The sequence below is a fragment of the Petaurus breviceps genome, unplaced genomic scaffold (assembly GCF_028583685.1).
Source record: "Petaurus breviceps papuanus isolate PSGF00001 unplaced genomic scaffold, PetGlider_PUasm1.0 226, whole genome shotgun sequence".
Taxonomy (NCBI): Eukaryota; Metazoa; Chordata; class Mammalia; order Diprotodontia; family Petauridae; genus Petaurus; species Petaurus breviceps.
This window is the reverse complement of record NW_027185890.1, coordinates 5,741,751-5,756,217: the sequence shown is the minus strand read 5'-3', so window position 1 is coordinate 5,756,217 and position 14,467 is coordinate 5,741,751. Positions and strand designations below refer to the sequence as shown.

General features: G+C 37.6%; 1 protein-coding gene across 2 annotated transcripts in view; it reads right to left on the bottom strand.

The window, feature by feature from the left end:
• HCN1 (hyperpolarization activated cyclic nucleotide gated potassium channel 1) overlaps positions 1-14,467 on the bottom strand; it is a 671,121-nt gene that overhangs the window by 568,912 nt on the left and 87,742 nt on the right. The window contains exon 1 of one of the 2 annotated variants that reach the window (XM_069095306.1): positions 4,513-5,326. The exons of the other annotated variant lie outside the window; for it this stretch is intronic. Within the exon in view, the coding sequence (XP_068951407.1) occupies positions 4,513-4,943 (431 nt within the window). The 5' untranslated portion in view covers positions 4,944-5,326. Of the gene's footprint in view, positions 1-4,512; positions 5,327-14,467 lie in introns of those variants that run through there. 2 annotated transcript variants of the gene reach the window in all.

Genomic DNA, 14,467 nt, shown 5'->3' with positions numbered 1-14,467 from the left:
GGAGAGACACTTGTTGGTGGAAAATTTAACCAAGAAAAAAGATATTTTGAAAGTATTTTTAATGAGCTGTCACTCTAATATAAGTAATCATTTGGCATAACTACAATGACAGAATTTAGGTCATTTAACAGTTTTAACTAGTTAGCGTATTATTGAGATTCCCCATAACAGAGTATTAACTATGAACCAATGTAAGCCCTATATCCTCCACTAAACATTTAATTGAGCTAAATACATAATCCATTTTTTTCTTGTACTTTCAATAGATTCAATGATTTTAAACACTTGTTTAAATTGTGAGTAAGAATATTAAAATTCTAGGAAGACAAAAATTGTGCAGGCTTCCATACTCAGTAATCCAAGCTGGATAGTAAGAAAATGAAAGTTTTCCAGAGAATTGACTGCATGCATTCAGTGCAAAGACTTTAGACCTTAATTAGACCTTAAACCCCAGAAGGTTGAATTGTTTTCTTATGAGAGGCTCCTGGAAAAAAAAAAGTGGTCCCTTTATGACTGAGCTGCATAATATAGGTGGAACTTCCCTTCCCTGACGTACACACCAATGATGGAGAATTCCAGCATTAACACAGGATTGGTCATGATACAAAACAGAATGAGAGTGCCAGAAATGGTGGCAACATGCATCAGGAAGAGAATCATAGCCTCTGGAGTGTTTGTGTAGTACACAATAAGCTTTTCACACCCAAGTTCATACTAGTTAATGAAAGGCACTGGAGGGAGTTAAGAAGTTATCAGTCTACCTACCTTATCAGAACACAATGTGTTCTCATGACATGATTCAAATGATTTTTAAGTTAAAATATCTACATGCTATCCAACATAGTAATGGGCATCCAGAAATTACAATGGCCATCACAGAGTCACCAGAGAATTGGCAATGGTCAAAAACAAATTTATTTCTATAAATATTGCAATCCATTTGAAATATCAGAGTATCTGTCATAACAGTTCAGGGTTAAAGAACTTAAAACATGGCATAACCTATTGTACAAAAACAACTACAAAATGAATATTTCAACTGAATGATCAGATCTCACTTTCTTATAAAAAAACATTAAGATATCAGATAAATTTTCTAGTTTTTTTTTTTTTTTTTATACATCATAGCAGCCTAATCTGCCACTTCCCTTTCATTTAGAGGGGAAGGGAACAGGCCATGATAGCATCATTTGTCTTATATTTATAGAGAAGAAAGGGAACCTCTGCTGCCCTACTTGAATGTTGGAAAGGATCACCTGTCAGATACAGCATTTGCACTCTCAGATTCTCCAGTTATGGAATAAAAGAACTAGCTACTCCCAATTCACAGTCTGTGTACAGCTACATCATCCCCCGTTGTCACAGGTGAAAGTATATCAGATGTATGAATGGCAAAAATCTTCATCAAAATGTGCAGTGTCAGCTTTTTTAGTATATCCATATTAATTTTATGCAGCACATCCTAGAACAAGGGCTCTGTGGCACATAAAACAGTGTTAAATGTCTATTAAGACTGAGGGTCATGGTCTCCCCCTGCCATTTAAATAGGACATAAAAAATACAAGTACATAGCCTTTATGCCTCATCAGTCCTCACTGGCAAGATTATTGACCTGTTAAATTTCATTATTCTCATTGTTTAAGTTACTTCATGGTGGTAAGTCAAACATTTAAGAAACCATATTAATGCATTTTCCTAATAGTTTTATTTATTACTAGGGAATGTAAAGTACTAAGAAGAAGGCCTTACAATTTGCCATGTTGGTCTTTTATTCAGGACTCATACAACTTTCATTTTTAAATAACTGGTACTACAAGACACTCTAAAGTTTAATGGTACATTATTGTATTATCACAGGTATTAATTATGTGGGGAGAGATTTAAAAAATAAATTATTTACCAACATTTGGCAAAAAGGTAGACAGTTGAAAGCATTTGGGAAGAATGTGTTAAAGTATTATGTGACTTTTATATTTCAAATAATCATAAGTAATTATTACATAATTATACCTTCAGCTATTTTTTCTCCTTACTATACAGTGGGAACCTACATTATAAGTCAATATCAAAGATGTTCAATTGATACCTTAATAGTAATGATTATTTATTTAATAAAAATCCACAGAAAATGACAGCTTTTTCCATTTAATCCAAGAGAAAGCTACCTAATCAAAATCTGACATTGATTTTTTTCCACAGCTAGATGCAGATTCTCTGTGAGTTGTAATAAAGACACATTATTATTCCATTTATTTCAGTAAAAGTTGCTGCCATTGTTGTACTGGAAAAGTTACCTATTGTGATAGACATTTCAAAACAAATTAGAAAGGAAAGAAAATATCAACATTTAAAAATAAATCCTCTGGTTACCCTCAAATTTTGAGTATATCATTCATTCACAGGAACATGGGATGACATTCTTGTCTCAGCTCCCAGTTTTTTTCTGGATCTTAACATGTTATCACTCAAAGTTTTACTCTCTCAAAACTTTAACATGCTTATTTACATATAAATGTGCAAATTAGTTAAGTGTTAATGTTTATTCTTGCTACTTAGACTGGATTGGCACCACTTCCATTTTTAAAAGCATACATACATAAAATTTATGTACATTTTAATGTAAGGGAAGATAATATTTTGACGTGTTTTTTTTTTCCTTCAGCTTCTTTTTATGAAATAAAACATGATAATCCTTTACCTTTTGAGCAAGGATATTTCCAAGTTTAACTCAAGAAATATATCTCTGTCATGTGGGAAACATATTTTATTGTTTAGTGTATTCAACGTGAGAATCCTTCAAAGCAAACTGCTAATTAACTCTACTGTAAAGGTTAACAGATCCTGACATTCCCTTCTACGATCTCATCTATGTCCTTTCCAAAATCATTCCCAGAAAATCATACACATATGCAAGTTTATATCTCTATACATAGATAAAAGATGTTACTAATTTCTAAGATGCTGCAAATTTCTCGGAAGGCAAGGGCAATCCTAAGGTTGTGCTTGGCAGTGGGCCGAATTTTCCACAGCTACTGCCATTCAGAACAGTGGACAGCTCCTGTTTATCTTAAATTTAAAATTCTTTCCCTTCTTTTTCTCACATAGCTCAAGTGGCTTTCTTTTTTAAAGACTTACAAAGCTGCTGAGGCAGCACACTAACATGTCTTTCCACAAACTAGTTATTAAAAACAAACTGCTTACATTTACAATCAACAGATCTGAGTGGAGGTGTTTTTAATCTCCTGCCAAACAAACAACAAGTAAATACTGACGCTTTTAAAATCAGTTAACTATTGCCTCTCATCTACAGACAGAGACACATAGGAACTACGTGGTCTTGTTGTTGTTTTAAAAACACCTTTCATTATTAAATGGAAAATCCATCAGTGCATTCAGAAGCTAATCTAAGTGGCTGTGGGGTGTGTGCAGGCTAAGAGGATCTAGTTTCACGACCTTCGCTCGACAATCTCCAGACCGATGTAAAGAGAACATTTTTACAATGCCAAGACCAGGAAGCATTGTCCTTGGCTTGAATTCCACACTAGCAGAAGAGTTTAACAGGCTGCATCTTTCCCTCGTTTCTTTCTCCAGGTTTATCTTAAGTTAAGTAACCTGGAGAGAAGAGAGAACAAGATTTCCTAACTTGAGCCAGATTTGTAGTCAAGGTCAAATAAGGGTGTAGCTCTGTCTCACGGGGGGACTTTAGAAACGCCCCCTTTCCCTTCCTGGGGAACTTAATCTGAGCCTGAAGCTTCTTGTCACGCTTTTGCTGAGCTTCGCGGGGCTCTGCATTGATCTAGGTTTTGGATTTTCTTGAAAGCTAAAGCCAGGGAAGGTCCAAGTGTTGTTACTTACCCTTATCATATCACACTATCTTAAAGGAAGGTGGTGGCAAGATACCCTGTGCACATAAAAAAAATATAAAATCTATAGGGAATTTGCAGAAAGGACCAACAGGACCTAAAGAAGCATGATATAAGATACATAATTTTATCACTATGCTTCCCTTGCCTCACACAAATAGCTTTCTTAGTCCCATGTTCCTTCCCTGGTGGTGATGGGGAAAGGGAGGAGAGGAGAATCACGACTTATCTTAGAGAAGAGAGAAGAAAGCATACCAAAAACAACCAGACGCGGTGTTGAGAGATCCTGGGCATCTCTCTGCCCCCTGCTCTACAGTTTGCATCTTCTACAGGTAAAACTTTCCCTGCTTCCACTGAACCCTCTCGGATTGTGGTAGCTCTCGCCTCTCCCCCCCAACTAAAGTCTGAGCGAAGGAAACCGCTCTCCTAACAGTTGGTCAAGATTAAAGTATTGGTTCTATCCTAGACTTGATAGAAACTAGTTGAAGAGAAGTGAGGCACTCCCAGTCATGGCAGAGGCAGACACCACTACCCCACCCCGCCGCCAGCCCCCAGCCCAATCCCGGGGGGAAGGAGGCACTTTCCTCTCAAGAGAGAGGAAGTGAATTTGAGGGAAGGTGGGGCAAGGACCAGACCCCCGCCCCCTCACCTGAAATCACTATAAGGGTGGATAATCCAGAAACCTGCAGTTTTAACCCTTTCCTGCTCCTTCTCCACCGCCTTCTGGCTGCCGAACATGCGGAGGGAGAATTTGTTGACGCCCGGCTGCAGCATTGAGGTGAACTGCCTTTGCATGAAGCCGTACTGCCGCCGGGGTCCCTCGGCATCCTCAAAGCCCACCACTGGCTCCTCGCCTCCCGCACCCGCGCTGCCGCCGCTGCCCCCGTCCACCTTGAAGCACACGGAGTTGCCATGCTCCTTGGTGTTGCCCCCGCTGCCGCCTCCCGCGGGGCTGCCCAGGTTCTTCTCTGCCGCGGCCCCGGCGGCCCCAGCTCCGGAGGCGGGGGGCTTCACTGGGAAGACGCTATTGCCGTCGTCCCGGCTGCTGGATGAGGAGTTGAGCTTCCCAGCGCCTTCCATGCTTGGAGGACGTGGTCGGTGGGGGAGCGGAGCTCCAGGCTCGCAGAAGGGGAAGGCAGAAGAAGCAAAGTCAGAAGGGAGACAAGGCTTGCTGCCCTGCTCTCTTGGGCTCCCCGTCTTGCTCCCGCCGCCGCGGCCGCGGCGTTTCTGCAGCTGCTCCAGCTGCCGATGGAGCGAGCCGAGCAGAACCCAGTCTCTTGACTCTCTCCAGCCTGCCTCGCTCGGGCTGCTGCTTCGGCTACCTCGCTCTCTCGGCGCTGCCTTCCCTTCGGCTGCCCTCTGCTGGTGGAAAAGCGCCTTTTCCTTCTTTTGCTCCCTCCCTTCTTTCAACACTTTCTCCGGACTCCCGTGCGTGACATTGAGCTCAGGAGTCCTTGAAGAACCCCCCACCACCCCCCCCCCGTCCCCCTTTACATTTCAATGATGTGAGACAGTTTGTATCTGCGTGTTGAAACAAGACAAAAAAGCGGGTCCACGACGAGCGTGCACGTATCCGTGGGCTTCTCTATGTGTGTTTCTATGTTAGAGCGAGAAACACACACACAGGGCGTGTACGGCTGGCTGGGAGTCTAAGGCAGAATGTTTGAGCAATGTTAGAGAGAGAGCCTGGGCGTGTGTGATAGGAACGCTCTGTGGAAAGGGAACTTGGTGTAAGAAGGAAGTTTGAGAGAGTGGAAGGGAAGGTACTAGGGTGGCAGGTACAACCCAGCCTGTCAAAGAAAGTGGAAGAGAACAGGCGGGTGAAAGGACTAGCACTGGATGACCTTATGTGATCAGCTGCTTGTGGTTTTACAGATTAAGGACCTGTCATAGAGAACAGACAACTGACCTCCTTATGTTTCCTCCTATTCACGTTAGAAGATTTCTTATAAGAGAAAGGGTCTTTTCTCTTCCCAGGGTCAAAGCAACTACTAACTGGAATCCATTTTTCTAGCCACCAGGAGGGGGGAAAATGGATGGTAGAGACCAATCCTTCACTGACCTATCTTTACAAATGAGTTATGTAAGCAATGACACACTAAGGGGCATGTGTTGGCTGGCCAATATTCACCTAAGCCACACTCAGAAATAGAGGCTCTTTCAGCACATTTATAAAATGGCTGAGAAAGCAGTCAGAATGTAAGACCCATATAAGGAAAGAAAAGAAAAAGTATTCACAGCATATTAGAAGTTCCAATTGAATTATTTTTTAAACATATCATGGGATACTGGAGAGGAAAAGACAAATTTTCCTCTCTCTGTCTTTCTGTATCTCTCTGTTTCTCTCTCTATCAGAATAACAGAATTCAGGATATATTGATTAATTGACAAAAGACCCATGACATCAATAGAAGGATGATATTTTTTTTACATTGGACAAGCAGGCCTTAGGATTTTAGTACCATTGAAAGATCAATTGAGCCTTGAACAAGACCACTGCACCCCATAGAAAGCAAGAGCTGGGAGTATGTATTTCCCCAATTTGACAAGAGTTCAGCCAAATGCTATGTGACAACCATGTTGTAAAAGGTGCTACAAAAAAAGTTACTTGAAAGGAATTGGAGATTGAAATAGATCATTTGCTAAGGTCTCTTCCAACTCTGAAAGTTCATGCATTACTCTAGGGAGGAAATCAGTTTTAAGGCAGGGCAAAAAGTAGGGTAAGGTGCAGGGTATGACATACTGGGTTATCAAAGTAGTAGGTGTTAGGCAGGCACTTGAAAATAGCTTCCCTTGGTTTGCAACTTTTGCTGGGAGAGTCCCTAGCACTCCATTCTTAATTATCACAGAAAAACTCCTTTAGATTCTTCCTCAACCTCAAAAACTCTGACCTTATAATCATAAAGCAGTACAGATAGGGTGCATTACGTTAAAATATTTGATTACCATTTGTCTGTATTTTGACAAGAATATAATAATCTTTTAGTGATTGGGAAAATCTCACCAATTAAATGTAGTTATCATAATATAATTTTCATTAAAACAACTGTTCCGTTTCTTCTGGCCTGCTGCTAAATATTTTTTTATGTCAATATTAATAGTATGTGGTCTAAACCCAGACTGAGAAGTTATTTTGGCTGGAGTTTTGCTGACTTTCAAGTTCTGTACATATCTACTATGACAGCCCAGATGCATACTAAGAGCTTAAAATGGTTCTCAGAAATTTCTCCATAATACCACAAATTCATTTATTGAGCCAGACTACATTCCATAATTTTTCCCCCTAGAGTCTAATCTAAATTATGTTTTGTTGTTTTTTCCCCCATTGGTATGCAAAACCAAATGAAAATGCTAATGAAACCAAGATATGTATACAGAGTGACTTTAATTTGCAAATAGATCAAAGAGTCTCTTTATGCTACTTGTTGGTACCTGATTTAGATAGGTAGAGTTTTTGTAGAAGACGAAGAGATTCCTTCGAAGTAAATATAAGAAGGATAAGTCAAAGAAAGGGAGAAAAAAAAGGAAGAACTTTGGTTCCTTGAGTAAAGGAGAGTACAGAGAAGGAGACAGAGAGAGAGAGAGAGAGGAGAACAAAAGTTTAAAATACTGAAGTGTATTAGCAAAGTTACTCATCTTGATTCAGTTCTTTGGAGAGCATGGACTCATCTTTATTTGATTCTTCCACATTTGGGTTCAGAGTATGAATTTAATCAAATTGGGATAGAGAATAAAATATAAGAGTCCACAATTCTCTGAGAAGAGAGCAGATGAAATGTAAGTCAATCTTTAAGCATCCTTTACTCATATTCTTATACAAATATTATCTTGCACCCCACCCGAATAGGTAGGATCCTCTCCCACTCATCTCTTCTCCTCAGCCCATGTCTTTATCATAACAAATTGTTTCTTTTTTTTTAATGTACATTGATATATATCCTGGTATAGTAGAAAGAGTTCAGTGTTTAGTCAGACAACTCACAGCTCTAGGACTGGTTATTTAATGGGCAGATATATGACCTTGGATAAGTCATATAACCTGGCAGAATCTCAGCCCTTTCCTATATAAAGTGAAGATTATAATTGTTTCTCCTACCTGTCCCATAGAGTTGTTGTGAGGAAAAGTACTTAGTAAACTTGGTAAAACACTATATAAATGTGAGTTATTATTATTATTATAGGTTTATTGATTGAACTCTATGAGAAGAAATTGGATGAGAGTTTTCCTCTCAGTCATTTAGTAAATAGAAATGCTATCACTTTTAATAATGTGCCATTTTACAGTAGAGATGGTGTCAAAATGTCTCAGCATTTTAGATGAATCAGACTCAATGAATCTTTAGAGAAAGTCAATTATAAACTGTAAATTTGATATATTATCACATGAGAATGTCATATTGTAATATATGTTGTAATGTATGCTCCTCAGCATATACAAGGACTGTGCATCTTTTAAACTGTTCCTTGTCTCTTTTAATACTCTGGTTAAGATCACATTTCAGGCAGCAGCAGAAGATTAATATGAAGCTAAAATAAAATCTCCATGCAGACGTAAGCATATGTGAAATGAGACCAAAAAGATAGATAGGAAGACTTGAGGTTTGACAACTCACTGAAGAATCCTAAATGAAACCTCAAGACATGGGGGATATAACATTTGAACCCTCAAAAGGCCTGAAGTAGAGTTTAGACATTTTATTTGTAAGAAAACATGTTTAAAAAAATCTTTATCCTTTGAAAAAGACTGATATAGAGAAGAAAGAGGGGCAATAGATTAAAAGATAATTCACCAGTAAATATTTCCCCAAATTTCTAGGATTAAAATTAGGTAAGAAGCATCAGAGTATAAAGAACACTTATTTTTAAACACTTATTCTTTTGTGTTTAATTACTAACAACTGACACAAACAGTATTTGATAGTTTGATTTAAATAACACAAACATTTTACATAGATTATCTCATTTGTTCTCCCCAATAATCCTGTAAAGTCAATATTATGGGTGTTAGTATCTTTATTTAACACATGAGAAAACTGAGGATCAAAGGTTAAGTGATTTGTCCTTGTCCAAAGTTGTAAAACTAGTGAATGTTAGAGCTAGGTTTTGAAACCTTTCTGACTGAAGTCTAACACCATGGGGAATTTTCATATGATTTGCAGCTGATATGCCTTATGTATACTGTCTCCACCAATTAGAATGTGAACTCCTTAAGAGTAGGGAGAATCTTGTCTGTTTTTTTTTCCTTATTTGTATCTTCAGCACTTAGTACAATACTTTGCACATATTTAGGAACTTAATGTACTTTATTCATTCATCTCACAATATCCCTGGAAAGTTAAAGCAATGTTGTTGGTAGTTTGTTCAACTGGTGTTAATAACTGTGAGATCTGTACATTCATAAAGGCTATCTTTTAAAGATTTCAGTCACTGTTTGTAAAACCTGACTCATTTTGGAGCCCTGACTCTTTAGGTCAAATTAGACTTGGTGATTTAACTTGGAAAACATTCTAGGTTATTCTATCAGTCTAACTTTGTTGTTTACAGGTCAGCAACAAATATCTTACTCAATCTGAAGTTATGCTTCCATGTGATTTTAAAATATGTTCAAATTGTATGCATTTGCTTTATGATCTAGTAGTTCATTTCTGTATAGAATGATCTAAAGTATTTTAATGCCTTTTACAAAGGTTCTGAACCTCAAAAATCTAGGGAATTCCGTTTTTTCTTGCCATTTCAAAGTTATCCCAATAGATTTTCATCCACAGCAAAATGGTAGAAAAAAGAGTAATATGTTATTATAAAAAAGGATTATAAATTTTGCAGACTATGAATGAGTCAATAAAGTCTGCTAAAAGGGATTATAATGTAGGGGTTATGAATTTCCCCTTTTCTGAGTCACCAACAATTGGTTAACACCCTAAGTGTCAATTTCTACTTTTTCTTTTTTGCCTTTTGGAGGGCAATTGGGGTTAAGTAACTTGCCCGAGGTTACACAGCTAGTGTGTGTGTGTGTGTGTGTGTGTGTGTGTGTGTGTGTGTGTGTGTATGTGTGTGTGTGTTAAGTGTCTGAGGCTGGAAACGAACTCAGGTCCTCCCAACTCCAGGGCCGGCCTTTACTCACTGCACCACCTAGACTCCCCATCAATTTTTACTTTCATTTGACTCAGAGGCAAGACACAGGTTGAGTTGTTTTGTGATTGTTTCAAAAAATGGTGATGGATTTGCTCTGATCTACTCACACTCCCTCTTCTGGTCACTTTCATTAGCAATGGCATGCATTTTTCAGAACTGCTGTCCTGGATTATAGATATAGTCTTTCCCCTCAGTTATGCCTAGCATGTAATAAAGGGTTTATCTATCTTGTGTGTATATTTATATGTGTGTGCATGCATGTCTGTGTATGTGTATCCAAAGAATACTCTTTAAATTAAACCAGCAATCTCTATCTCTGGAATGAAGTAATATTGGAAGAAATATTTCAATACATTTATCAAATCTTTTAGGTGGTTTATTTTCTAATCTATAAAGTTTTTATTTGCTAATGAATGTTAATAAGGAAAATAACTTTTTTCATTTGAAGATTTCTTATTTATTACTGGTTTCTGTTAGCCTTTTATGTGATGTGTAAAACTACAACCAAAATCATAATCACAATATCTGCCATAACAGAAAAGAGAAATTTACAACTGATCAGTCAACATTATTGATTGCCTACTACTAAGCACAGCCTTATGTAGGTGCTGAGTACATAGAAAAATACAAAACAGACATTAACTTCAATGAATTTAGGTAAAGATGATTATTTATCTGGGCAATAAAATAATAAATGACCTCTGTATATGCAGCAATTTACACTTATAAATCTTTTAACACACATTACCTAATTTGGTCTTCTATATAATAATATACTACAGGTATCTCTCTATAGATATAGATAGATAGATAGATAGATAGATAGAAAGATAGATAGATAGATGGATGGATGAATGGATGGATGGATGTACCTGTAGGACAGGTATTTCAAATATCATTATCCTCAGTTTATAGATGTAGAAACTGAGGCTCAAAGAGATTAAATAATTTGTCCAAAGTCAAAGATTCTTAAAGGACAGAGTTGGGAGTAGAACTCAAATGGAGAGAACACTGCAACTGGCATAAGAAGATGTGGCTGTGAGTTCAAGCTTTGTATTACCTTTGTGATGTTGGACAGTCAGTTAACTTCTCTGAAACTCAGCCTCCTCATCTGTCAAATAAGGGGATTATATTAGATCATCTCTCCTGGTTCTAAATGTGTGAAACCATGATTAGAAATTAATTCTTATTTTGAAGAGAACTGTATCAAATCTAAAGGAGGATCCAGCAATATGTGAAATGAAGCAAGTGACATATACCTGGTGCTTTGATTTTTTTTAAGTTAATTTGTCTAAATTTTCAACTGAAACCTTGTGTTACAGAATCACATGGTTACATTTAAAAACAAATCATTAAGTGGGGACTGAAATGACTGAGCTAATATTTTCATTGAATAGCATCAAAGTGGGAAGAGGGTGGGAAGATTATTCTTCTTTAATATAACAATAAAATTTTATGTGTTTTCATAAAAAGAGCCAATATTCCCATTCCCTTACATTGAAATCAAAGAGTTCGTGTTTGAAGAAAGGCCTCATTTACATTATAGAGACAAAAAATAATTTTGACTCATGTTTTCTCCTAAAATTTCAGTGGAAAAGTTTCATGTCATTCCACAAAAGTCTATTCCAATGACTAATGTTAATAGAAAGATCTTTAAAGGTTAAACAGATTCTTCTTCCTGGCTATAGCTATGCCACTATAAGAATAGTACCAAAGTCAAGAGAATTGAATAAAGAGATTTCTGTGACATGAGTTGATTTTCCATAACATATAAAAGGAATAACTTGTTTTGATGGCAGTAACAGTCCTTGCAAAAATCATGCTCTATGCAAGTTTCTCCAGATACTTCTTTATATTCATCATCTTTGTCATTGTTGTCCATCCTTCATATTTAAAGAGGACCAATGGCATAATGATGTTGGAGTCAGTATGCTGTGTTTGACTATAACTGATCATGCTTGGAAGGCTCTACCACAGGTCAGGCACAAATCATCCAGGATGGAGATACCTCTAGATTCATACATCTTACTTTCCCTTTGTGCTATTGTGATTCAGCTTTGCTCATAGAGCACAGCCCATTCTTTAATTTGGGCACACCATGCTGGGCAGTACTGTGCCGATGTCTGCCATATCCTAACAATTGATATGAAAATTCTTTAGACAGACCTCAAGAGTGTCCTGGTACTACTTCTTCTGACTTCCATGTGAGTGCTTGCCTTGTATGAGTTGTCTATAAAACATTCATTTGGTAAACATTTTTTAGGTAAACATTCATTTGGCATTCAGACTACTTGGTCAGAAACACCAACATTTTTGTAACCATTTACTAGATGCCTTTTGTGTTTAATAAAAAGTTTTAGAAGGGAATAGAGCCAATGTGACAAAGCAAAAGCAGGGACTTGCTTGACCTTTCCCACAAACCCTTCTAAATACCTGTAAAAAATACTCTAAACAAATTCTAGAGCAACAGAACCCAAAAAATGATAAAAGGAAACAAATTCTTAGTCCAAGACAACCTGGAAGGTCAACAGGAAAAGTCGTTGCACCAGGCTGAGAGAAGAGCACAGTCCAGTGTAAAACGTGTCGGCATAGACCAGACCCCAAGGAGCCTAGAGCAGGACTCAGAGTACTGAATCACTGGCAGCTGTGGCAGTTTCTAGACTTCTCAACCCAAAAACACCAAAGACAACTTAAAAGGTCAGTAGGAAAGGTCTGTTAGACCTGGTTGAGAGAGGAGCATGGTCCAGTTTCAGCCCCAGAGGGGTGACAGTGGCTGCTTCTGGAACTCTTGGCCCACAGATGTTGCAGGGACCAAGTGACTTATCAGAGAAGGATTTCAGAGATCCCTTGCTTTGCCCATGCTTGGATCTGGGTTGCAGTCCTTGGTGGCAGTCTTGGGGTGAGGTGAATCACGAACTTGGCAGAAATCGTCATGGTGGTAGAGAAGGAATCCTTCTCACATTTCCAAGGTAGAAAAGAGTGCTTTTGGTCACTCACAGACCAGAACACAGGCCAGGAGAGGATCAAACACCTCTTCTTTGATCATACCACCTTGGAAGAACTGAAAATTTACAGATCCCTAGAAGTATCAATGAAAACAGCTACACAAAACTGATGAAAATTGGGACAGTGCCCCCCACACATACAATGTAAGCAGAGTCCTGTCTTAACAAAGAGTTAAAAAGTCAAGTAATTGGCTGGGAAAATGAGCAAACAGTAGAAAAAGATTAGATTGTAGAATCTTACTTTGATGACAAGGAAGATCAAAATGCATAACCAGAAGAAAACAACAAAGTCAAAGTGCCCATATCCAAACTTCCAAAAAAAAATATGAATTGATCTCAGGCCATGGAAGAACTCAAAGGATTTTGATAATCAAGTAAGAGAAGTAGAGGAAAAGTTGGGAAGAGAAATGAGAGTGATGCAAGAAAATCATGAAAAATGAATCAACAGCTTGCTAAAGAAAACCCAAAAAATTTCTGAAGAAGATAACACTTTAAAAAATATACTATCTCTAAATGGCAAAAGAGAGCCAAGAAGCCAATGTGGAGAAGAATGTTTTAAAAAGCAGAATCAGTCAAATGGAAAGGGGGATCCAAAAGCTCACTTAAGAAAATAATTCCTTAAAAATTATAATGGAGCAAATGGAAGGTAAGGACTCTATGAAAAATCAAGAAATTATAATCCAAAGTCAAAAAAATGAAAAAATAGGAGATAATGTGAAATATCTCATTGGAAAAAACAACTAGCTGGAAAATAAATCCAGGAGAGATAATTTTAAAAGTATTGGACTACCTGAAAGCCATGATCAAAAAAAGATCCTGGACATCATCTTTCAAGAAATTATCAAGGAAAACTGCCTAGATATTCTGGAACCAGAGGATAAAATAAAAAATTGAGGGAGACCACCAAAAACCCTCTGAAAGAGATCCCAAAAGGAAAACTCCTAGGAACATTATGGCCAAATTCCAGAGTTCCCACATCAAGGGAAAAAATGTTTCAAGGAGCCAGAAAGAAAGAAAAAACAAATATGTTGCATCCACAATCAAGGTTACTCAAGATTTAGCAGCTTCTACATTAAGGGATCAGAGACCTCAGAATATGATATTCTAGAGGTCAAAGGAGCAGGATTAAAACCAAGAATCACCTACCCAGCAAAAAAGAGAATAATTCTTCAGGGAAAAAAATGGACATTCAATAAAATAGAGAACTTTCAAGCATTCCTGAGAAAAACAACAGAGCTGAAAATTGATTTTTGAATACAAGACTGAAAAGAAGCATGAAAAGGTAAATAGGAAAGAGAAATCATAAGGGTCTTATTAAAGTTGAGTTGTTTACATTCCTACATTGAAAGATGATATTTGTAACTAATAAGCCCTTTCTCAGTATTAGGGTATTTGGAGGGAAGTGAGATAGATAGATAGATAGATAGATAGATAGATAGATAGATAGATAGATAGATAGATAGATAG